Source organism: Rhipicephalus microplus, chromosome 1 (genome assembly GCF_043290135.1).
Source record: "Rhipicephalus microplus isolate Deutch F79 chromosome 1, USDA_Rmic, whole genome shotgun sequence".
NCBI classification, from domain to species: Eukaryota; Metazoa; Arthropoda; class Arachnida; order Ixodida; family Ixodidae; genus Rhipicephalus; species Rhipicephalus microplus.
In genome coordinates this window covers 206,533,633-206,560,034 of record NC_134700.1, presented here as the reverse complement: position 1 = coordinate 206,560,034, position 26,402 = coordinate 206,533,633, and the positions used below count along the sequence as shown (strand labels likewise).

The window sequence follows — 26,402 nt, the reverse complement described above, 5'->3', positions numbered from 1 at the left end:
GCATTAGCCACTTGTCTTCAAAACTGCTTGGTCCCCATCCTTAATTGCATGGAAAGTGGCTGCGGGTTGACTGCAGCATTTGTGGCAAATACCAGTAATTTAATTTTTGCTCCATGAGCCATGTACTCGTTCACTCGAGAAAAGTCTGGTTCACAATCCATGATGGGCTGTTGTTAGCTTTGCTTACCAAAGCTACTTCATTTGTAGGTGGAATCTGCATCTAGTAATCAAGGTAGTCACTCAATGTACGGAGAGTAATTTAAACTCTTGTCATTATAAACACAACTTATACGGTATCAGAACAATGGCACCCACACTTTTACAATTGTTGCATATGCAGGTGTGCGACAGCTGCGCCAAAACCAAGAAATTTGCCGAAATTGCGTCACGCTGCATCGAAATGCCTGACCAGCCTCAAAATTTTCTCAGTTGTGCCAATTTCAGTGAAAAATGGAGGTCACATTGGCCAACTGTAGTTTGTGTCATCAATCAATTCAGGGATTCAGGCGTGCAGACCATACTTGTGAAATGTGATTGACCAGATGAAGTAACAACGCCGCGCTAGCATCTAGAGATCCGCTGACCAGAGCGGATCTCTATCGGCAGGACGACACAACTTTAAGGCAAAAATGAGTTGCCATAGCCAGGAACATTTTGTGGGAAATATGAATTTCCTTGTAAGCAAATGTGGATATGGCATGTTAGGAACTAAAGCTGCAAGTGTATACTGCTGTTACTGCACACGAACAAATTTGACGTGCTGGGAACGCCGGCGTTGCCAGCGACCACGTTAGTTGCCATAACAATGGTACATGCGATAGATATCCGGTGACTTTGCTGGGCCATCAGGAGCGTGCCAATTCTCCTTTATCTAGTCCAAGACGCCTTGCAAGCGAGCTGAGAAGTTGTGCCCTAAGCCTAGACCCATCGTGAAGAAAAAGGGGGGGTTGGGTGGGGGAGCTGTAGCAGTTAGAAAAGTTCTTGGCCTTGTTCTAACCAGTGCAGAATCACTCTTAGGCCACCTTCGCTGCAGTACACTAGCAGCCTGTGGAAAAGCATCTTAAGATTTGGAAGGGGCTATAAGCACTATTCATGGAACGCAGCACAGTTTGTTCAGTTACTCAGGTGCGTGTATGCCACCTAATTATGAGTACTAGTATGATCTCTGATGTCTTAAAAAGTTACTGGCAATTATTTGGAGCACTGTATGACATTTCTTCAGCCTTAAGAAAAATCAAAACTGTGCATCTGTTTTTTTCTTTTTCTTTTTTGGTTAGCTGATAGTGCTGCAGGTGCACATACTTAATTGGTTTTGCGGGAGGAGAACCCTCCTTAGCCTGCAATCTGTCAATTTCATGCTGTGCCACATCTTCGATTAATAAACCCACTTTTGTCAACGCTACAGTCCAACCCACTTATAACAATCCCAGATATAACAATCTATCGATTATTACGGCAATATTTTCGTGCACTTACGATTTTCCTATGCTACCCTTTGAAACTGAGTCCACATCCAATGAACATTTTTCACTGCTTCCTACTTTTACAATGAATACTTCGGACGCGGTCGCCGTAAAAATATGGCACATACAAAGCGAAAAAAAGTGGTACACAGGCATTCTAAAGCGCTATATAGGGGCACACGCGAGCAGGGCACACGCGAGCGAGCACCCCACTGCTGTTTACTTGCGGCTAAGATATCGTAGACCACAGGATCACCGCACGCAGACTTCGAATGTTGCGAGCTAGGTCCCTCACTTTCCAGACGTTTCTTCATCGGCAGAATGGAAGTGAGTAAAAAAGAAAAAAAGTCACAGGTTTGTCGCAAGGGCGAAGCAATGAATGCGACAGCGACAACTTGGAATGTCACGCTGAGAACGGCAAGCAGATCGAAACGTGCAGCGCGCTGCTCATGCACAAATGACCCACGAGAACAACACACACAGGACGAGAGCCAACTAACAATGTTAACACCTTGACAATTAATGTACTCGTTAAACAAAAACGATGCACAAAACGTAATCACAGGTACAGATATGAGTGGGAACAAGTCTTCCAGCTGTTGCTTCGCTGTGTTTGAAAAGCGCGCTCTTTTCGCAAACAGGCCCTATGCAGAGACCGAAGTGACCTTTGTGGGTCCAGCAACTAAAGCAATCGTTCCAGTGAAAGCTGAAGGCACGCGGTTTTCCCTACCAAAGGATAAGCGCGTAGGCACAAGCATCTACCCCCCCTCCCCCCATCTGCGACGCAAAGTATGTGTGAGAGATAAGCGCATGTCGGCGCATTGCGACAAGCCGGGCACCGAGTGCGGGCAGCTTTTTTTCTTGAGTGTTCATGTATATTGATACGTACACATATACGGTGAATGACAGTGGCGGTGGCAAAACCCAGCCGAGACTGTCTATATAATTGTTATCGCAATAAAAACGAAAAGAAAAAAAATAGGAGGCAGCATGAAGACTTGCGATCAGCTTTTGCACGCCAAACTTTTCTGACACCGTTCTCGGCATCTACGACCGCCAACGATCAACCAACAATGCCTTCAATCGCAAGAAGACATAAATGCGAGAAGCGAAAACTCATTGTGACGCTCAACTCTCCGACGACACAATGCGCCACAAACGGTTTTTCACCTTTCGGTAACAGAAGAGATCGGTCGATCAGTGTGCGAGGTTGCGGAAGGGCCTTAACGGATAAGCACCAGAGGAGAGAGATGGTGACGGGGCCGGTGGCAATGAGCAGGCCATTTTGACTCATCGCAAGCAACCTTATCACATCATCTGCAGATAGCTGCTCAGCGGAGTGACGGCGGTACAAGTGCGCCATGCTGCCGTTCGCAAGTTCGCTGGCACTGTGTCGTGCGAGGTCGCTTGTGCGCGTTGCTCGTAAAATTCTTTGTGTGTGTGTTTGTTAAACGAACAGGCTACTCACGGCACTCGAGCACGATCCTGAGTGCAGCATGCGCGAAGAAAGCACAAATGCCCGCCTACATTAGACTGCAAGTGAGCTGGCATGCGACGGCGAGAGCCGAGTAAGCAACATGCTGCACGCAATCAGCCAGGGATGTTTAGTTCAACGTGGTGGTACCGTGCTACAGTGGATTGGCAAGAGTTGATTGGGAATTTGGCAGAATTCACTATGGAGCAAACGGGCGTTGTTTAACATGCGAAAATGCTTATAATGCCCCTGTCACACATTGTGAGTGAGTGTACTAATGCTCAGGAAGTGTCATTCTGGTGGTTCACATTTTGAATAAAAATACACAGAAAAAAAAAACAGTTTGGCCACTGAGTGGATGTTTCTATGGGCGGGTCTATATACAACGAACTATATACTTCGAGTTCATCATAAATGGTTTCGACTTACATGTGGTGCCGTTTCAGCAGCATGTCAGAGAGTGAACAAATTCAGTAGTAGCGCCCCTTGTGCATTGCAGTGTAGAGTAAAATCTCATCCTTTCCTTCATTAGGGTTGAAAACTGGACTCCTTTGTGACTGACCATAGTACCGTATGAAGTAGTGGGCTTTTCATGTCGACAAAAGGGACACGAAAGAGTAGCGAGCGTCGCGTATTTCTTGTCCCCTTTGGTCTTGTCAAAAGTGCGCTGCTACTTCACCATATGGTGTGATGATCCTTTTTTCCTGATTGTGCTTATAGGATAAGCCTTGTGCAAACCTGTTGCCACAACTTGGAGCTGTTATGTTGCATTGGTTGGTAAACATTTATTTTGTTATTGCTGCTATTACTGCTACAGTGCCTCCTATATGTGCCAGCAGTTCTCACTGTTCGTTTTCTCTTTATGCAGGTAGACTGCCAGGAGCCTCACTCCATGACCTTGAAGTTTCGTTTGAGTCGCATTGAATGCCCATCTTTGGAACAATTTATGAATACATATTTACTTACAGAGAAGCCTGTGATTATAACCAAAGGGATGGACCACTGGCCTGCATTGTCGACACGACCATGGAGGTATGTACAGTGTAGACAGCTTACAATGCAATTCGTTGGTGTCCCAAATATTCATTGTAATCATAGCGCTGCACTATAGCTGGAAAAACGTTTTCAAAGGCTGCTCATGAGCAAACCTTGTCGACCAGGCAACTGTGCATGCCTGAGAATCGAGACATGCAACTGGGATTTTGCATCCATATAAATTTACAAATGTTGACAGGTTAGCGCAGGGGTTCCCAACTATGGATGTACAGGGGACCTCTTGTGGACTGGTGCGAGTGATGGGGGACCCTTTGCAGCAGAGGGGAGGGAGGGGGGGTACGTAGGTAAATTAACATAACTGGAGCGGGAAACAGGTGCCTTTATTGCTGCCAAAAACATCAAACAAACATGCCACATCACTTCTTTTTGGACAGTTCATCAATACGTGGCACAGTCACGCCTAAAGAAAAATGTGGGTCAAGGTTTCGCGGATCATAGCAATGGCTTCGCAGACCCTAAGGGGTCCGCGGACCCCCATTTGAGAACCACTGGGTTAGCGTATAAGGAGTATCATTTCGGGTGCAATGAAAGTAAGAAAAAAAATTTTTGCACATCTTCAACTTAATTGTCGTAAACACTAATGCACAGCAGAGCAGAAGGACCAACTTCACTGACTTAATGTTGCAAACGGTGATGACATAAACATTAACGTCATACAATGTGTGCTGAGCACAGCTGTACATTACCTTCTGCCACGCACGACTCTGCCCTATTTCTTGTGGGGCTGCTGTTCCTTTTCACTCGCACCGCCTCTTCCTCTCTGTTTGACCACCTGGATGTCTCCAACCTATAACTTTCTACTGCTGCGCCATACTGTACCCTCCCTCTTTCCTTCTCTCCCTCATGTCACTCCTTACTATCACTTTCTTTTCCCACTCCTTGTTATGGTGTACTCTGCATGGCTATACTGTCCCCTCCCTCCTCCTCACCATCACTTACCTTTCCCACCCACTTGCTACACACTTCATTTAGGACCTATATAGGGGCGCTTGAAAACTGCGCCCAGCGCAACTTGTGGTGCCGCAGGCGCACTACGTTGAGAGCCTCAGCAGACAGTAGCGCCTCATTGCTTTGATAGCTATGGTGGCACAAGCACCCTTGGCTGCTGTGTTAATGATTCGAACAGGATTTGAAGATATCTTAGGGGGGAATTCTTCTGCGATGTCACCATGCATAAATGGGAGAACCCGCCCAAAAGCGGCCATGTTTTCCTTGTTAGTGAACGTTTTGATGCCCATCGTAAGTACGGACGGCTGAATTCGTGCATCAGGTATGCGTAATGCAAGATGCTTACTTCATAACTGTCGTGGTAAGCTGTCATTTTTTTACTCTTAGAATATTGTCGGTACGTGCCCACTACCCGCATACTTACAAAGTATTCGGAGCATTTAGAAATATCAATCGCTCCATGGCCACTCGGCGTGGAAATCATGGTGAGTAGCCAGGCAGCATGCTTGTTTGTTCCAGCTTTGTGCCATGGCGATATTCAGCCACCGAGTCTCGCGAAATGTTTTGCTTGATATTGTCGTGGCATCATCATTGCTCATCATGATCATAGTCTTTACATCGCCGCTTGTGCAGCTCACGCTAAGAGCTTCAGGCACGGGTGAGAAAGAGGACGCGCTACGATTTCAACCGGAGAAGACACCGCAGCCCTGTTGCATCTTTCGCTTCACCTTGTAAAGTGGTGACGATGACAGCATCGTCACTTTGGTGGTTGTCACGTCTCTCTCATTCACTACCTCTTGCGTTGTTTATGTTGCTTTCCGAAACACACTGCCATGCATATCCATCGTTACAGCATTCGCAAAGCTTCATTTTTTACCCTGTGGTTCTGCTTCTCTACGCCTTACATCATTTCTTCCTAGCATGCGGATTACTTACCAGTCAAAGAAAAAAAATTCTGGATGAATTACTACGAAGGACGGCATTCAGTTTATCACTTCCAGTGGTTCCTTCCGTCCGAGCTACAGGTCTGGGTTTTAGCCATGGGAGCGACAACCAACGTCTTAGGCAGACAACCAATGTCTTAGCTTGATCCTTCTGAGTTCGCATAGCTCTGCTTGGCGACTAGTTGTGTTTACAATAATATGCTACGTTACTCAGTATACCCCTTAACTGATAATCCTATCAACCCTACAAAGCACTAATTTACCTCACATTGCATTCCCCAAAATGGCAAAGGGTAGACAGCGAGTTATTAATTATTAAGGTCCATTAAAACATTCATCCGATGGAGGCGGAAATGTTGTAGGCCCGTGTACTCAGATTTGGGTGCACGTTAAAGAACCCCAGGTGGTCGAAATTTCCGGAGCCCTCCACTACGGCGTCTCTCATAATCATATGGTGGTTTTGGGACGTTAAACCCCACAAACCATTAAAACATTCCATCAGCCTTGAGCTGAAATAAAACGCCTTGTATACTTGTCTTTTTTCACGAGCTCTATGGCAGCAGGAACATTCGTTTTACCTGCACTTTGTTAACCAGTTCACAATGGCACTGCATTTCGGCATTCGTTTCACGATTTCAACATGGCGGTGTCGACACCGTGGTATCCTCTTTGAAAAGGTGCAGCCATCTTGCAAGGTTAGTTCATAAGGCCACTGCACCTGTTTATGAGGTAGTGTCGAGTGCGCGTGGTACAAGATGGTTGGAACCTCAGCAGACAACAAAGCTGACTGCATTTGTATTTATTCAGATGACATCAAACAAGTACGTCAGTGAGCATTTTTTAGTAGTTGCAAATGCCAGGCAACAAAGGCCTTGTCGACCTTATGAATCACGAACTCTGCTATCCATGAGACAACTGAGTGTAACAGCATGCTTGCACGAATACAGCACTCTTTGACATATATGTTTCGGCATCATGAAAGCTGCTGCACTTGCTGAAACGTTCCCTGCACAACAATGGCACCCAAACGACGCCACAATGAACCAGTTCTGGTAGTGCAGGGTGAATTTAATTGACCTAACAGTTTTGTTGACTCTGCACCAAACTGCAACTGTGATTGCTTTCAGCCGCTACTCATGAAGCAGCTAGAGCTCATTAAGCCTAACCTGCAGCTTGGCACGCTGTCGTAGGAAGGCTGCATGGAGATTGGCTCTGAAAAGATCGCACACATGAACTGAACCCAGGGCAGCATGCGTGAAATTTTTCGGTTCATGGTCAGGTGATCGACTGCGTCAACTATCCTGCAAAAGTCGTACGTCCGTGGACTGGTAGCAAAGGTGAATGTTTGGGTCATAAAGCCATAAAGCTTCTGAATTGGTGGGAGCACCACTTATACGTGGTGTGTAATTATTAGCATGCACGTGATCTGCACTTTGTGATGATCCAGCTATTTGTTTGCCCGACTGCAAACTGATTAGAGACAGACATGGCCATGAGTTCCGTGCAAAGCGTGTGCAGCTCACAAGTGGCCAAAGAAACGACTTCTTTGTCACCTAGTAAACCACTCCTTTCCTCTCCGCATGCCCTCAATGTGCTGTTGGCCTTATTCTTGTTTTTCTCGCCTCTCCTCGATCATTCTTTCTGCACCTCTTCCTTCGCATCACTGTTGCCACTTTCTCCTCGGCTAGCACACCTCTATTGAAACTCATGCTTGATGCAGCATATTTCGGCTGGGTGTTGTTCTGGCAGCGCCATTATAATCTCTCAAGGATGGGGGGGGGAGGCTACATTCTGTGGGTAGTACTCATTACAACCAATGAATAAACAAAATTTTTGATAAATTATAAGATAATAAATATTATCTGATAGTTCGGGCTCACTGAGACTCAAATTATTTTTAGTCTTGAGTTAATCAAGAACTACTGAATTTATTCTTCAGCAGTCAAACAGTGTGTGCACATGGCGTGCTGTCATGGTTGTGCTGAGACACTGGCAGAAAGACTTCAGCTGACTCTGATTTGATAGCATTCATTCCATCTCTCGTCAAAAACTTCACTACAAGTTATATTTGTTTGTACTTTGTCTTCATAGATGGTGGGACGCACTTACATTCTTATTTTTGTTTTTTACAAGAGTCGTCACGCAAGTAGCAGGGAGCAATTTAAAGAGGCAACGAGTATACTGGGAATCGGCAGGACTTGTGTGCGTATTGTCACTTGAATTCTCAGGATCGACTGTGCAAGGGTAAACAACAGTGTAGTTAGGTTGGCTTTCAGTATGACAGAAAATTTAGTTCGGCTAATGTTATTCTGTAGTGCTAAAGATAATGGGATGTTGTGCATGACTCTAAAGGTGGAAAAAACATGTCTGTAGCTGTGGTTAATGGTGTGTGTGAGTTGTAACTCCCACAACTTTCTGCATCCTCTGGGGGTTAATCTTGGTGTAGGTATGAGCGAGCTGGTGAAGAATGTTCCACATTAAAAGCTCCCCTAAAGAGCTTTCTTTTCTTTTTTTTTGTCTGTAATGTAAATATAAATTGTAATCTTGTGATTTGCATAAAATAAACATGATTTTACTTCCAGTTTTGTATACCATTATTGACAGTTTTTTTCTTTACCTTTTCACTCCTCTGCTCCTGCTTTTATTTCCTTTATATATTCCATAACAAGAGGTCTCATTGCAGTGTTTGCACTAAGGAGTCACTTTTTGTTTGAAAATGAAACTGAATCACTAAATCATCCCCCTCCACCCTGCTTCCCAATTTGTTGTGGTGCAGCTCCTGCCGTACTGACTTCATGCAACTTGGCCCTCAGCCTAAAAAGGTTGCTGACCCCTGTACTAGAATGTAGAACAGCATAGAGCATAGCAGTAATAGTCAAAAATGGAAAATGCAGTTCATTAAGTTCATCGGTATTTATGAAGTTTTCATAAAAAAAAAAAAACTGCGAGCTTTGTTTGCACTCTTGCTTTTATAGGGCAAGAAGTAATGAGGCTATCCTTAACGTTTTACATTTTTGATGACTGCCTCTGGCTCAAATTGTTGCTGAGGCTTGTGACGAACTCTTCCAATTTCGGATGCACGCTGTAGTCTTGGCTGCAGTTAAAGGATTTTAATTGGCGTCTGCCTGCACTGCAGAGTGCAAAATTTATTTGAACTGATTTCAGCAGTGAGCCTAGATGTACTGATTCGCATTATCGCAAGCGTATTGAGAATGAGTGTCGCCGAGATCACCTTTGGTTGTTTGCATGAATAACTTCTTCAGCAGATTTCTTATATCCAAGGATTTACCGAAACGATTTGTGGCTATGTATTTTTACACCGTACATTTGCATATTGTATCCTAGAGCTTTTTGTGAACTGGTTCTGTCATTCTTGCATTTATTAACAAATTAAAATGTACATGTGTGACATAGACTGTCGCAACGGCGATGACATTTTGCAAATGAGCCACATTATAATTCAAACTCTTAAGATACCTCATGTTTTGATGAGGTTCTCAAAGCTAGAGCTACACATCAACAAGGCTCATGTGTTCATTTCAGAGCCCCTCTTGCAGCCACTAACTCCCTCTGTTGCGGCCGCCACTTATAGCATGCGGGAGGCGTCCCAACGCGGCGTGCTCGAAGGCAGCTTTTGTCTCTGCTGTGCCAGATCTCACGTGATCACAAAGGGTGGTAGCATGCTTTTGGCTGGGACAGTTGGCTGGAGCCTAGGCATCGCGACATCGCTACAACACACCTGCATATATCGACCGCGCTTTTGTCTGTTTACAAACCAGTACTAGGTCTATAGGGAACATTATTTATAGCCTTTATACTAACTGTAATGTAGTACAGTTATATGTTTGAAGAAATGAAAGTGAATGAAAATACAACTTGCCGCCAGTAGGGACTTAACCTGCAATATTTGGATAACACGTCTGATGCTCTTCTACTTGAGCTATGGCAGTGGTAGTCCTCTCATCCAATTTATAGAATATTTCTGTGAAAGAACGCCTGGGACTGTCAGCCAGTGCTGCTCAGTCTTAGCCATGACAGCGAGTGTTGAACCTTTTTTTTTCCGGCAGATATTACATTGCATGTAATCTTTTTATGCACTGGTAGCTGACCAATAAACCGTCGCATAGCACTTGGAGGCATTAAGTCTGCTGGAATGAGACCCTCGCTATGAGTGAATGAAAAAAGGGAAATGAATTAGTTGCTTGTATTCTTTTGTTAGGTACAACCTAAAGAAATCTAACAGGCAAATAAGCCAAGGAATGTATAGGGAACATTGCTTGTAGTCTTTAGCCATAGTTTGTCACAGGAACCATGGTCAAAACCCACAATTTCTTTGCCTGCTTTCACATTGCATGGATGCTAATTAGTTCTGTACAGATTAGAGGCTTCACTAAGCCCTTTCATACTTTTTCTTTCTTTTCGTAGCATAAAGCACCTTGTGAGTATTGCAGGTGGCCGCACTGTGCCTGTAGAGTTGGGGAATAAGTACACTGATGAGGACTGGTCGCAGAAGCTCATGACCCTGGCATCTTTTGTCCGCACCTATATTCTGAAAGAGGACGTAAGAGCATGAATATTTCTCTATTCATACTAGCTTCTTTGTACGTACTTTTTTGAAAAAACAAGAAAAAAGAAAGTTGCATGTTGTACTATCAGCGTCAAATAAGACCCGAACAGCGGCAAGTCTTCGCGATGGTATAGTGTGTGCCATCCACATATCACCATGGACAGGCACACATGTATGCGCAGAGCTGCCGAAACGCTTTGCTGCGTATAGTAGTGGTAAAAGCGATGACTCTGATGGGGTGGGTGAGTACCGTCATTGCAAGAGGCCCAACGGTTGATACAGTTCCTCTGAGGCCTTGTTTTTATGAAAGACCTTCTGCTCACCTATCGTATGTAGAGCACTTAGATGCTCTTGAGAAAGGTGTGCTCCAGCTTCGCATAAAGCAACCAAAGTTGACAGACTATGCCTTTTATACAAACAAGTATAGTACATAGTTGCACTACCTTCCTTGCATGTAAATTAAATGTTCTGATATCTCTCATCCTTTTTTTTGTCTACCCACTTATAACAATTAGCAGTTATAACAATCAGATTTCCTTAGCACTTGGACATTGTTGTAAGTGGATCGCATTGTACTTGTTTATTGTGCTACACATTGTTGTATACAGTTTGATAATAATAAGCATAAATGATTATACAACCTGTGGTTAGAATGAAGGAGAGCTGTTTGCAGCATAGGGGGCCCTGATAACTTAAAACTCTCTACTTGTTGCATGGCTGCACTCGCATAGCAGTGATAAAAATGCCTTTTGCACACGAAGAGTGCGTGGTCAATGGTATTTCACCTTCACACCTTTATTGTTGTCATTTGCCCTTCAGATGGGGGTGTTACTGTTTCTTTCCTAGCAGCATGTCATTAGAAAGGATGAGCAATGGTGCTTAGATCCCAAGGGTATACGTTTGCCACATCATGGTCATGGAAACCATGACCTGACAGCTTTTCTACATTGAGCACAAGGGAAATGATGGGCAAGGAGCAGTTTGTGCACCTCTCTTCAGCTGTGATAGTTAAGGATCTGTAACCACCGATATTTTAAGAATATTAAAAGGGCCTTGAGACATTTTTTAACAAGTGTCATTGCAGTGCATGCAGTAAGAAATTCTTGTCAAAAAAAAAACAAGCCTACTCCTTCTTTCACAATGTCACCCTAACATTCTGGGTGCATATCATATGCGTCTATTGTGGTGGTTCATGACAGTGATAAGTAGACGTAGCAATAATCACCTGTGCTGCTTGCAAAACATGCATTATCGCATAGCCACCACCATCATCGTTGCCCTGTTGCCTTCTGAGCAGCAAGCACACTCGCTTAAATGCTGTAAATCAATACCACGCAGGACATTACAGAGCACTGCAATCACAGTGCACATATAGGAATGCGAGTGGGCATGTATGTTGTGAGGTGGTTATTATTATTTTTTAAAATTTTGCGAGCATCTGTAGTCAGCAGAAAAAAACTTATAGCTAAGATATAGAAAGTTACTAATTGTTGAATTGGAATGTTTTGCAAACTGATCTACAAGTTTCTGACTGGAAGTTTTTGCCAAGCTTTGTTCTTTCAGAAGTTGGTTGAATAAGCATGCTTAATAAAGCTGTTAAAGCAGTACGTGAAAAATAGTGTGACTTACTCCATGCAGTAGTTGGCAACATGCATTTCATTGCGTCATCATAGTGTGTGGGCATATTTTTAAACTCTGACTAGAGTTAGCTGGAGCACCCTGTAGTATATGTTTTCTTTACGTTCATACTTCTGTTTGTTTACTAATCCTCCAGTGTTCTTGTTTAGCAATGTAGGCACATGGGTGTCCAGGGCAAACTTTTATTCTGTCAACAGTTACATGGACACTCTCGGCACATTTTTGCTGTTGCTGTCACCGTTTGTACTGTTTAAAGTCCAAATCTATAACATCGCACCGTGCATAATATGTTTTATGTGCAGTGAGTGTTGGGGATAAGTGCTGCTGAAGCACAGATGAAATGTGCTGGCGATTCCCATCGCAGGATGGCCGCATGCAAAAACGTAGCCCCATGTGCGAGACCTGCTGTGCGCGGCTCCTTAAGAAGAGAGGAAACGCTAACCTCTCTTTTTTCAGGCAAGAGCAAGAAGGGACGCTGGCTGTAGGGGGTGGGGGGAAAGTGTTGCTCAAGCAGCAACTACGAACTTTGATCAAAAGGGCAGAGTCGCAAATCCTATCTTCACAGACATTAATAGATAGCTCGTGTGCCCTTGTATGCGCTGTGCTCTCACAACTTACTTAGTGTTCAGGCAACAGACAGCATGATAACCATTTTGCTCCTTGGCACAATCGTATATCCATAAACCAGTGCTTTGTAGAGTTACGTGAGATCAGATCCAAAAGAATTACCTGCTAATCTTACCTTGTTTAAGATTACAATTTGCTTCTATCACCACTTTCACAAAACTGTGATTTTTTTTTACTCACAGTATTTACATTAATTGAATGTATATTTACCTTTGTTCATAGGGCCCGGATGTAGGGTTGGGATACATGGCTCAGCATCAGCTATTTCATCAGGTGTGATTATCAAGTTTCTATGTTCCTCTCTCTGCTGGTGAACTGTTGACCAGTGTTGCCACAGAATTTTCTTTGTATGCATAGTGCCATCCACTACTGGAGTAAATGCGCAAGCACGTGTCCGCACTCTGCTCAGCGCCACTGCCGCCAGCACGGCCGCGCATTGAACAAAAGCCTGCACAGGCACTGCAGTGCCTGCAGGCGTGGCTTCGCGTCGTCTGCTACGATGCTCGCGCTCTTGTGCGCACTGAGCTTGCACTGCCCTGGAACAAACTTTAGTTACAATGTCACGTATTTTATGCAGCCCATGCAACTTTTCATTTCGCATCATTTCATTTTTATTCTTTAAAGACCATACTGAAGGGGTATTACATAAGAGGTGGGGGGTGGGTACATGCATGAAAGATAAATGCCATGTTTTAAGACATTGTAAAGTAATCTGTTAAAGTGGTCAAAAATGTGGAATTACAGATTATGGCTGTGATGTCATTAGAAAGGCCATTCCAGTCTGTTGCTGCACAAAAAAAGGAATGAAGACGAAAAGGTGACGGTGCGGGCACGTGGGCGAGCAACTTGTTGCGAGTGACCGGTGCGACTGGAAATGCTTGTCGGGGGTAGAATGTACAGTGGCTTACTGAGGGAGCTGTAATAAAACTTCTGAAAAAGGCAAATGCTAGCAGTGCGGCGACAAGATGCAGTAATGATTAACTGGATTCTGTTTTCAGTGCCGATGTGCTGACGTCATATGAGTACTTGGAATGAATAAACCATGTAGCTCGATTTGAAGATATTGTTGATCAGGGTTCCAAATGAGGGATGCATATTCTAATTTCTAAGATGTTCCAGACGCTAAGCCATCTTTATCGACTAAAATACAATTGTCCCTTCGTGTACACGCAGAAACGTCTCTTTTAGAGCTGCTGAAGTTAATGAATGCTTATGGCTTTTTCTCAAATTTTCAAGCTATCTGGCACTGTAGATGAAAATAAATTACTTGATTTTCATGCTTGTCTTGCGGCGAGAGGAGAAAGAATAAAGTTACATCCAAAATAATGATGACGCCGAATCTTATTTGCTGCAAAATGAAAGAACGGAAACAAGTGAGCACATTTTCACGTCCTGTTGTATCGTTTTATTAGCAATGCGACGGCTTCCATTACATTTATGCCATCCCGGCAAGCCTACTTGTAGTCCTGCAAGGATGTTGGCTTTGGAAATTCGTAAGATGGTGTCGCACTGTGATCACACTCGCACTTGTTGCAATAATGGTTGGGGTTTTACGTCCCTGAACGTCCTGTAACAATGTGATTAGAGGAACGTTGTCGTGGAGGGCCCAGGAATTTTCATCATTGGGCACCTGAACCCAAGTACACGGAAATGCAGGTTTTCACCCAAATGCGGCCAACGTGGCCGCGGTTCATTCGATCCGGCCGTTTGCTTTGCTGCGTCGACCTTCAGAGAACTTAAGCTCATGCCGAAGCTGTCGGCTGCATGCATTGAATACAACGGTGAACTGTCGCCTACATTCAGCGGCCTCAAAAACAGGAGAGCCGTCCAAAGGCCGATAGTGAGGGTGGTCAACAAAGAGAGGTGCCTAGTGTTTGCCCAAGAACATGAGCACTGGACTGACGAGTAGCAAAATGCCGTCTTAGCCGACGAGTCAACATTTACCACAAGGTGCAACTAAAGGCAGTGCGTGTGGCACTCAAACAACTGCCAGTGAGAAGCAGCTCACATGAGCCGAGAAATCAGTACATAGTACGTTTAGATCGAAATTTCGTATGGCATCATGATCACGTTCACTGCTTTTAAGCTTAAGGCACACTATGCAATCTCTCATTTAATGTGAAGTATAAGTATAATAAATATCACTGCAATTTGAAATGCAATGTTTACACAGCCAGGCCAGTAATCATTTTCAGAAGTAAGCATGGAGTACGACAGTACAACCAATGCTTTTATGAAATTGCATTCCTAGATTTTGTCTTCGCTCAAAACTCAATTCTGCATATTAATCCAACATGTCTCATTGTGAAAAAGGGTGTTAAGAACCCGCAGACCAAGGCACAGAGCATTTTGTGCTCCAAAAGGTGAAATACACTTCTTAAAATTTCAAAACATTTAATGAGCGTGTTAAAGCATATCAGAAAGTCCAAACAGGTGCGCAATTTTGTATTGTTTTGTTTGTATAAGAAGGCGAAGCTCCACAAAAAACATCCTTTTTTTTTTCCGATCTATGCCTGAATTTATCCATCGGGTAACAGCAGCCAGTGACTGTTCGTCTCTGAGTGCATGTCTGGGGCGCATTCCCACCGGCCGGCCGCGGAACCTGAATGAGCACAGAGAACAAGTTCACTGCTGACATGTGCTGCTCAGTCTTGGATGATGTCATGTCACCATGCCTTCTGAGCGGGCCCTTCCCTGACAGCACTTTATTTTGCAATTAGTCAAATTCCCCATTCAGAAGTCCAGAAAAGCTGGAGTATTACTGGAGCCTCAATATGTGGAAGTTCTTGGGTGGCGTGTGCAATCTCCAGACCTCAATAATATTGAGAACATATGGAGCCCTGTGAAAGCGTTGATGTTACACTGGTAGCTCCTTCAACTCACGGTGGATGCTCTATGGACCGCTGTAGAAAAGGAATGCGAGCGGTGGAGAGCCAACCGCGGCCTTTGCGCTACCTGTACAGCTTGCTAGGCAGAATGAAGGCTGTCATTTATGCTGCCAAAGACACCATCCGTTAGTGAAAAGAAAAAGTGCTCAAGGTCAAGTTTATCTCAAAGCCGCGATCCGCATTGATTTGGTGTCGCATAAAAGCAGCCTTGCAATTTTGCTCACCTTCATGCTGTGACGTCAACAAGGAGTATGTGCTGTGTCAGATAGCCTGATGTTGTTTTAGCCATAAGAATTCTTGCCCATACTTTCGATCTTCTCTTCTTTGTTTTATAAAGCTCCAATGTGTCATTTTATTGTTCACGTGAAAAAAAGGCGAGATGTTTGTGTCTACGAAACACGCAAATAAATATTCTTTTCAGTGAGCTGTATGCAAAACAGTTGCATTATAATTATTTATTTTTACATTTTAAAGTGAACAGTCCAACCGTTTTATATATTTTCGGATAACACCGCTCTCTCTATCACACGCCTGTGATCAAGACGGTAAAATAATGGCCAAGGACTAACCCTCAACACGCTTCCTCTAAAAATGCACGCAAAATAATTGTACTCGCTAGACTCGTTAGAGCCGACACGGAAATGTCTGCGCTAAAGTTGTCTTGTGGAGTATTCTTAAGAAATGTAGAATTTGTTTCCACTTCTTACTCAAAAATAACTATTTATTACCTTCAGTTCAAAGCTACGAAACTGCGTTTTTTATAAGTATTTCTATAAAGAAGTGCACTTCACTAGCATTTGTAATCTGGCGATCTCCAAGTTGTGACACTAAATCTAAAGGCTATTTGGCTGCAGGAAATACGTCACATTGTAAGTAAAGTTCGTTTCACGGCAGTGCAAGCTCGGCGCAGCAAGAGCGCAAGCATTGTAGCAGATGACGCAAAGCCGCGCATGCAGGCACTACCGTGCCGGCTCAGGTTTGCTTCGATGCGCAGCCGCGCTGGCAGCAATGGCGTGCCGTGGAGCACGGCCAATGCTCACGCGTTCACCCTAACAGTGGTTGGCGCTGTAACATGCGCTTTTAAAGCCCAAGAGTTCAATGAGCTAAACAAAAAAGAGCATGAATATGCCTTTGCTCATTATGATGTTGGTGCTTAATATGTTCTCTAGCATGACTTTTATAGTTTGCTGTGTTGCATAAGTGTTGGGGCTGGATCATATTAGCCATCATGTAAAATAGTAAAACATTTCACAAGAGCTGCTCACCGTGTAGCTGCCTGGCACAAGCTTTTAGTATTCCTTTCATTGTCACAGAGAAAGTGCCATTAAATAGATACTGCACATAATTTGGTCCACTCATAAATTATCAATAATTTTTAACTGATTGTCACAAAATGAGGAATCAGGGAGAAGCTGAGAAGTCAATAATCATACAAAGTCAAGAGACAGTAAAAACAGACTAATGTAAAATAAACCTAAAATGGGTGAAAACTTACAATGAGCTGTATGGTTTACAAAAATAAAGAAATGGCAACTCAAAAAACATTTTTTTTAGCCAGGTGGAGCTGAAATTGTCTACACGGGATGTGTGCTGTACTGTATTGTGCTCATGGGCTGAAATGTCATTTTTTTAGTACAATAAAACCTCGTTAATTCAAAATCACTGTGACCGTGAGACATATTCGAATTAAGTGGGTTTTTAAATCAGCGGAACATACAAAAAGGAGTGCTAGGAACTTGGAATTATTAGACGTAGTCAGGGCTGGTCGTTTGCTGTGTCAGGAATTTTGTGGCTCCAAGGGTTATGTTTCCCAGCAATAGCTGGTCTTAATTTTGCCACAAGTACAGGGGAATGATGGGCCTCGCTGCGGCTGCTGAAAAAAAAAAAAAAAAAAAGACGCTTGTGATAAACTGAAATGCGCACTTGCGAAAAATAAGATAGCTTCACTGCAACACAGTAGTGACACGCAGGCAGCATGTCATCTGATATGTGGAGTTTAACGTCCCAAAACCACTATATGATTATGAGAGACGCCGTAGTGGAGGACTCCGGAAATTTAGACCACCTGGGGTTCTTTAACGTGCACACAAATCTGAGCACACGGGCCTACAACATTTCCGCCTCCATCGGAAATGCAGCCGCCGCAGCCGGGATTCGAACCCGCGCCCTGCGGGTCAGCAGCCGAGTACCTTAGCCACTAGACCACCGCGGCGGGGCAGCAGCATGTCATCTGCTCCTCGCTGCATCAGCACGTCATGATGCGACCGTTCACCAATTCTTTCTGGTAAAATAAATTTAATAATGGCCAGTGTGATGAAATTTGTGATGTGTTTTGGCTGGTAAAACATGATCGATGAAACCTTCGAACTTGGTTTTCGAAGTAGGCGTTGTAGGCTAAGACTCCTCCAGCAGTGTGAGTGGGTAAGTTGCTGGAGCAACCAGCAGTCAGAGGTTTACATACATCACAAATTCTGCCAAACTGTCCTTTATTAATTTCTTTACAATCCCAAAAAGAATGAGTAAATCATGATCTTCTGACGTTGCGAGAAACATGCAATATGCTGCCTGCGAGTCACTACTGTATTGCAATGAAGCATGTCTTGTTTTCCGCAGGCGCAGATTTGGTTGACCATGAGAATTTTTTTTTTTTTTTTTTTTTTGCGCAGAAAGTAGCGAGGCCAGTAGTGCTTCAGCTGCCACTCATTAGCATCGCTATGTTGCATTGCCTTGTGGCTCTTAAGGGTCGTTGTTTCCGCGAATTTGAGGCAATATTGAGATCGGGAATTAGTACATGGTATCCAAAGCTCTTGAATTAACCAGAGTGGTGCTGACTGCCACTTCAAATTATCCTCTTAGGCTTACATTGCAAAATACAAGACCTTGGAAATATTTCAAATTAAGTGGGATTTCAAAGTAACTGAGTTTGAATTATTGAGGTTTTACTGCATAACAGCTGCTATGAGCAATTGCTTGTGGTGACCGTATCATGTGGCTGCAAATCTGCCCACTGAAGGTAATGTTGTTTACTTAGATGTAAGTCCCAGAGTCAAAACTACGGTGATTTGATATGAAAGATGAGTTACTTTGTCTTAAATTTTCACGTTGTATTCCATCAGTAATGTACCCCTTGACAGTAGTGACAGCTCTTTCCTCAATCTATATTACTGGGTATTCACATGTATTCATTAGTTGTGGCTAAACCTTTAGGTACCAAAAAAGCGCATTTTAGGCACTAAAGTAGGCAGGCAAAATGTTTTGGGTGTTGCAAATAGGCAAAATACATTTTACGCTTCAAAAATAATACATTTTAGAATAAATTTTCACTCAAATGCAAGTTATATCAAAAGAAAGACTTTCGCGGCCATATCTACAACAGAAAAGTAAAAAAGAATGTTATTGTTTATTACGCCGCAAAGGCACCATTTGAACGTAGCCGTGCAGTTGTTCTTTTTTTTTCCCCTCGGTTTGCAAAATGTGGTCTCTTGTTTTATTGTCTAGCATGGTGACTCAAGTGTTCACTGCCAAATCAGCACACTCTTGGGTCTCTTTCTCTTTGTCATGACTGGGAATTCCGCAATGGAGCTGTTAGCCAGAACGTTAAGAGACCAGAGAAGAGGGATGCCTCGTGTTGGCCAGGTCTAATTGCTTAGGGTCAATATCTCCTCTGACGGTGAAGTTCATAAAGGGGTCCCCCAATACTTATTTGTGGATTGTGTGGACTGATGGCTGAAGATAATTTTAGCATAGGCCAAAACACCAATATCACTATATTTATTATTTTAATCACGCAATGAAATCACTTTGTCGCAGCGGACAGCATCAACGCTTAGTGTCGCTAGCCATAACTACTGCAGCCGGACATGATGGAGGATAGTGCAGGCCTTTGTATCTAGAAAATGCATGAAAAACATATTGTCATCAGGTTTTGTTTTGAAAAAACATATTGTCATCAGGTTTTGTTTTGCATGCTTTTCCATTGAACACAAGATATACACAGCTGTAAGCAAAACAACAACCATAAAAGTCTACTGTAAAACATGATAGCAGTACTCGCTGTTACTTTTACTCTGGCTTTTTGCTTGCATAGGTCAGACGTCTATATAAAAGGCTTCTCTCGTTCTCGCTTGTGTACATCTGCTTGCTGCCTTGTTTCGGGCATGCTTTAGGGTATCCCCTTCAATTTCGAGGACTTGTCCATTTCTCATAATAATGCAAACAGATAGTATAAAGCCTCTTAGCAAGTTCTAAAAATATGGTTGTGCAGTACGGTAGCTCACCCTCTTTCCCGCTGGTTATGCCTTTGCGGCTCCCAGTTCTAGTGACAGGTCATCACCCAAATGACGGGTTCCTCATTAACCATGTGTAGGCTGACAGGCAATAATCAGGCATGACAACCCCACATTAATTTTACAGCAAAAGCTGTTATGAGATTGCAGCAAGGGTCGATTCTGGCGGTGTAGTTGTGTGCCATCGATGTCCGTAACCACTATTGCAGGAAATAAGAAAAAAAAAACATGCAAATAAAAAAATGCCGAGGACAGAATGGGAATTAAATCTAAGCCCTCTGTGTGGCAGCCCAGTACTCCACCACTGAGCTACATTAGTGCTTAAAGCTCCTATGCTAATTTGCCTCATACAGGCTTGATGTCAGGCATGGAATCACATTAACATATATAAGAAAGTGTTTCAGAACATTAAAGTAAAGTAAGAACTAGGAGTCATGCTATGGGAATTGTGTAACAAGTGGGTTGCTGTAGGCTCCAACAAAGAGCTCAGACATAATTCTTCATTGTCGTCAGCCCCAGCAACAAAGTGCGCATGATGTCTTACAAGTATGTTGCGGGTAGCACGCTGTTTCGAAGAGTGACGAATAATGGCACAGCGGACACTTCCTCACTCACAAATTGTAATAATTTATGGCTTAGTGGGCTTAGTAAAAAAAGGCTTTAGAAAAGTTACTCTTTCATCTTTCACTGTGGCTGTGCTGCACATTCCATGCGGGCCTGGCATTTTTTTTTTTTTTTTGAAGAAGCTTTTGTGTTGTTCGGATGCCTTCATGGCAAAAGCACAATGACTGTAAAAGGAAGAGTACCATACGGTACTCTTCCTGCAAATATGGTACCATACGGTACCATATTTGCAGTATTTTCATAACTTGCTGAAGAACTCTAGTGAGCACCAAGCTTCAAAAAATCTGAACAGGCTTGAGTAACCTCTTGTTGTGCTGTTGTGAGACATTCAAAGGATGAAAGTCTTTCACCTCGACGCATTGTTGTCGGTCTCACCTTTTTTTCCAGGGGGCTGTGGTGCCATGCTATTTGTTACTGAGGTAATGGCGCGATCACTGCGCTTTATGCAACAGGCAACAATTATGTGCGATTTTCGACTAGGTATTACCTTCCAGTTCGTTTCATTGGCGGCACTTTGGTCTGTCAGCGGTGACTGAAATGTGGTCATGGGAAAATGAAGCAGAACATATGCTTTTTTTTTCTTGTGTTTTGAATTTTCTAGGCTGAATAACTTCGGACTGTGCAGTTCTATTGCTGCCATCCTTGTGGCATTACTCTTTTCATCTTTCAGTGTCCAGAACCAACGAGTAAAAAATAGGGGCTTGAATAGTGTTGAGGGCCCCTTTAACAAGTAAATTACGTACAAAACAAAAGCTCTGTGATTTCCTTTCCCCTGATGGCTCTACACACTTTCGAATGTCAGCGTGGTGGGGCATGCTGGCTCCCGAATCCCTGTTGAGTGCTGCTAGAGCTTGTTGTAGAACTAGAGAACAGAGTTAATCTCAATAGAGTTTCGGATGGTATAGGCACCAATTTGGAAAATAGGCATTATAGCTAGTAATTATAGCCATTTAGGCACAGATACACTAAATAGGCATTTTGTAGATGCAATATAAACACTGTAAACATTCTTGTTGGCCCCTAATTCTGGCTCATATATTGAAGTGGTGCGATAGGAATGCAAACAACAAAATGGGCATTTGCCTAAAATTCATTATTCATTGGACTTAGCCTAGGTAGCATTGACTAGTGCTGCTTCTGTAGCTATGAGGGATGTGTTTTCAACTACAGGGATTATGTAGTATGTGAACTAAGGACTAGGCACATGTGTTAATTGCACTTATGTTAAGTCTTCTGAAATCAATACACTTATCCTGCATAGACTGTAAAAGCCTCGTGGAAACAAGGAGCTTAATTTGTAGTTGCAAGTGTATTGAGTTAACTGACAATGAAACCAAGAAAAGCATAGAGGAGAGTCAAGGTTTATTAGAAAGACAAAATAAATAGAAATTGTTGCTGAATCATCTGTTCACTGCTATGCTCTCTTTCAAGCACAAAAATGGCTCTGTTGTAGAATACACTCTGTGTGCCTTTCTTGGATCGATATCCTTCCTGCCCTGTCTGTGCGAGCCTCATATGCAGGTGAAATGAGTACCTATTTGCTTTAACTCTTCATTACCGCACGTAAACGGCTATTTTTCTTATGACTTAAGGAGATAGTTTTTGCCTGTTTTAAAGGTACTCCAGAATGCATTGCAGCACATCAATCTTTGCACAATGAAATGCTCTTTCCAAAAAGATATACGTTGTAGAGCAACAAGAAATATTTTATAATGAATAAAAATGTGAAAAGTGTAGAATTTTCGGTTGCCAGCTGGTAAACAGTGCAATAAAAAACACTGTATGTGCAGAAATATTCAAAACAAAAAACATTGAAAATGCATATTTTAAAGATAAATGACCGGAGAACAGTATAAAAATAATAAGTGTTTTACAAAATGTTTCTAGTCACATAGACAAAGAAAATCAGAACTTAGGGGCTGCTTCATTGCTTAGGTCATGCGCTGAAGCATTGTTTGATTTTTTTGTGACACAAGTGAACTCGTACACTTTTCTCAGTAAAATTTGGTTTTTTTTATTGTGATAAGAGCCTGCATGTGTTCCAATATAGGATCGATGCCCGTGATGAGAATAATCTCTATAAATCAGATGTCCATGAACTTCGCTATTTTGTTAAGCGTCCTCTCTCTCCATGAGCCACCTCGCTCCACATAAGTTGGCTTCCCAATATATGCACCCAAGCATATTTCTTTGCGTTTTTACACATTGTATATATAAAAAAAAAACAATATCGCTCACAGTCCTAAAACGTTTCGCGCTGCTGCCCCGTAGTCAAGGCCAAGACGTGTTCTGGTGGCTTTCTTGTCGTGAGGAAAAGCTCTGCAGCTGGCGCCAGCCCACTGCGCCCCGGCAACGTGTGGACCTTGCATGTAACCAGAGTAGCTATAAGATTGTACACAAAGTTCAGCAGCTACATACTTGCGGCGGAAGAGACAAGTTGACACTGTAAACAAAACAAACCATGAACGGCTGTGAATGTCTCAGGCTGGCGCACAATGTCACCATAACGCTGAGGTGCTGTCTTTCTCAGACTCTAAGCTCATCCTCAATCAATTCAGGTGCAGTTGCAAGACAATTTTTAGCGGTGCGTGTTTTTCGCAGCGCAGGTGCGCACATGTGCGCATGATGACAATGCCGTAGGAGCGAATATAGTGACACCAGTTGCATTACTGTGTCTGATATAATGATGCAAGCGAAACCAAAGCTGCTGGAAACTTGTGCAGAAGGCCGCCTCCACACTTTATACATAAGGCAGACCTTAAAAAATATCTTTTACAGCGAAAGCTGTTATGAGATCACAACTCGAGTCTCGCGCAGTGCCGTAGTTGTCTGCCGTAGTTGTCTGTCTAGAAAAGAAAAAAAAAAAAACCAGTACCAATGACACAGTGGAGCTCGAACCTGGGTCCGCTGGGTGCCAGCCCAGTATTCTACCACTGAGCCACGCTGGTGCTTGGGGCTTGTTGGCAAACTTGCCTTAGGCAGGCTTGATGTCGGGAAAGGAATCGCGTTAATATGAGTAATAAAGCGTTTTAGAGCAGCAAAAGAACAACTAGGCATCACATAACGCGAATAGCGTAACGAGTGGTTCGTCCAATGCTCCAACCCATTACAAAAGCTGGCTTTTGTTCAGCTAATAACTTCAGGCATAATTCCTCATCACTGTCAGGCACTGCATGAACAATTGCCTCAAAATTTCTCGCAATAGTTCAGCGAATACCACACTTCTCAGAAGAATGACGAAAAATAGCATAGCGAATGCTGGCCTACTACATAAAAATTTTTATTATTAATGCTGTAGTGGGTATCAAGCAAGTGTGCTTGCAGCAGTTACCCAATGAGTGTTTAGAAAATTCTCTGAAAGGCCGCTCTTCTAGCTTTCGCTGTGACTGTGCTGTGCCTTGCGCGCATGCCTGGTGTTTTTTTTTTTTTTTTTGTAGAATATATTTTCCTTGACTCCTAGCAACAGCTCTCTATTGAATAGCTGGCGTAAATTTCTGGCAATTATTACAGCTCAACACTGTCGGATTGCAAAGCTAACACCTTGATTTAATGTTTAACTTGCAAAGGTTCTTCTGATTACAGAACTTTGATGTTGCTGTAGCATAACCATCAGGGGCACAGACTACTGTAAAGCTCACCAGCACAGGGAATTTTCCCCATAGCACACGCACATTGCTTTGCACAAAGGTCTTTGAAAATCAATACGTTGCTTAAATGGGCAAATTAAACTTGATTCTGAAAGTTGAGTGGCTGGACTAAATAATAGAAAGTGCTGGGTGCAAGAGAAACAAATTCAACATGCCAAAATTGATTATCCAAAGCATTGGTTTCCAGTGACTGGTGATTGATTTGAATAAGCGTCGTAACGAAAGAGTTAAGTGCATCACCTCTACACTGCACAGGCCATCTTATAGGTGGACAAAGACTGTCCTTGAAATCGAGATGATGGCCCTTGAAGTTTTATTTGCTCCTGCTAATTTAATTCGCTAATGTTTGGCCATTTTCATGCCAATAGCAAGCTAAGCTCAGTGTACTTTTCTGAAGTTTATATTTATCTGCTGTCAAGTGCGTTGGAAGCTTTCATTGTTTTGTTTGTGAGTAGTGCATGCCTTATGAAGGCTCTATTGGAAATCAGCATTAGTAGCAAAGACGTTTTGCATTATATTTTTTAGGTGCGCATTTTGAAGCTAATATTCTCGTCATAACCACTGAATAGATGTCTCTTGAGCACTTGAGCTACATAGTTATATGGACATATATGTTAATTGGTCACTTACAGCTGCAGTATGTGTTCTTACTGGTGATTATAAAACCAAAATAGTGCTTTTATTCCTACTGCATTGTCTTTGACAAATACATAAAGCATAATATACTTTGCTGTTGGGCTGATTGGTAACTCATTATGATGTTGTAATTAGGCACAACTTAACACTCCCTTATTCATGTACACATCCACACAGCTTATATTCAAGATCACACCTTAAAAACTGCACTAAATACTAACTATTTACTGTGCATATTTGAACCCATATATACAGTCACGCTCTCTAAAGACAAACCTAAGCATAATGCAGCATCTATTCGTTGTACAGGTAAACCTGGATATAATGAAATTGACAAATTCCTGAAAAAATTTATTATGAAGAGGATTTTGTTATATGCAGGTTTAGTACAAAAAAACGCACAAATTAAACCAATGGGGAACTGAAGGCAGAGCAAACTCAGAACACCTATTTAGCGATAAAAAAAAACTGCGTTATTTTTGCAGCAGCAACTATATGGACACTATCGGCAGGTTTCTGCTGTTGCCACCATGTTCCCTAACAAGTCCAAACTGATTACATGCCCTCATGTATCGTAACTTTTACGAGCAGGTGAAAGTGTTGGAGCGCTGCTGAAGCAGAGATCGAATGAGCCGGCCCATCTTTATCGCCTGAAGGGCGCATCCCCCCACGTGTCAGAAGTGCCGTCAAATGTTCAAACAGAAACGAAACCACCAGTCTTGATTGAGCATAAAAAAAAAACACGAGGGGGGAGGGTCGCTCGAGTAGCAATGGTGAACTTTGATTTTTAAGGGCATTGGAGCGCGCGCTATCTCAGCAAGCATCAGCTCACTTTCAGCGCGAAAGTCCTGTGTGAAAAGAGCATTTCTCCCTGAAGCGGCCGTGTTTGCTTACACCAGTGTTTTATGGGAGTTCTGCGATATAGGATTCAAAGGAGTTGGCTGCCAGCCTTACTTTGTATAAAATTACAATTTGTGTCTATTGCATTCATTGCATTGCATTCAACGCACCGTCGATTGTGTTGTTGCCAGAGCTAATCACAAAGGTTACGGTCCCACGAACTCACGTTGCAGCGCAGGAGGGAAGGGCGGGAGGAGTCGACCTCTGAAGATCCGTCATCACCGTGGTCTCGAAGAGTTTCCATCGGTGCCTAATTCAACAACCCCTTGAGCTCTCGCTCTCACCTGAAAGTCATCGGGGCCACGATCGCGCTGTGTACACCACCGTCACTTTGCGCTTTGTTGGCGGAAAATGCATGCTCACATCAAAATTACAAAATCTGGGGAAAATTTCTCGATTGTGGCGAAAATTCGTTATATCAAGGTTGTATCTCGCAGTTTCTATGTTACATAGAGGTCCCAAATACATGTGCTTTTATGGAGTAATGCTGGGTAATAGAAAAGCTTAGTTGTATTGAGGAATTCGTTATAAGCAGGTTTATCTGTATGCTATTTTCAGAGTTCGTAGTAAATGAAACACAGCTTTAAAAAGTTGCAAGCAAAAACAAAAATCTTTTGTTTTTGCAAGTTCGTGATACATGTATTTCGACAGTGCTGATGTAATAAGGTTGGTCTTAAGCTTATTTGAAGCAGCAGCATGCTTTT

At 42.9% G+C, this 26,402-nt stretch overlaps 1 protein-coding gene across 2 annotated transcripts in view; it reads left to right on the top strand.

Annotated features, from left to right (window-relative positions):
* LOC119159767 (Jumonji domain containing 5) overlaps positions 1-26,402 on the top strand; it is a 60,412-nt gene that overhangs the window by 17,376 nt on the left and 16,634 nt on the right. For both annotated transcript variants that reach the window (XM_075890995.1, XM_037412616.2), the window contains 3 exons: positions 3,806-3,969; positions 10,311-10,446; positions 12,940-12,990. In XM_075890995.1, coding sequence (XP_075747110.1) covers positions 3,806-3,969; positions 10,311-10,446; positions 12,940-12,990 — 351 coding nt within the window. The remainder of the gene's footprint in view (positions 1-3,805; positions 3,970-10,310; positions 10,447-12,939; positions 12,991-26,402) is intronic.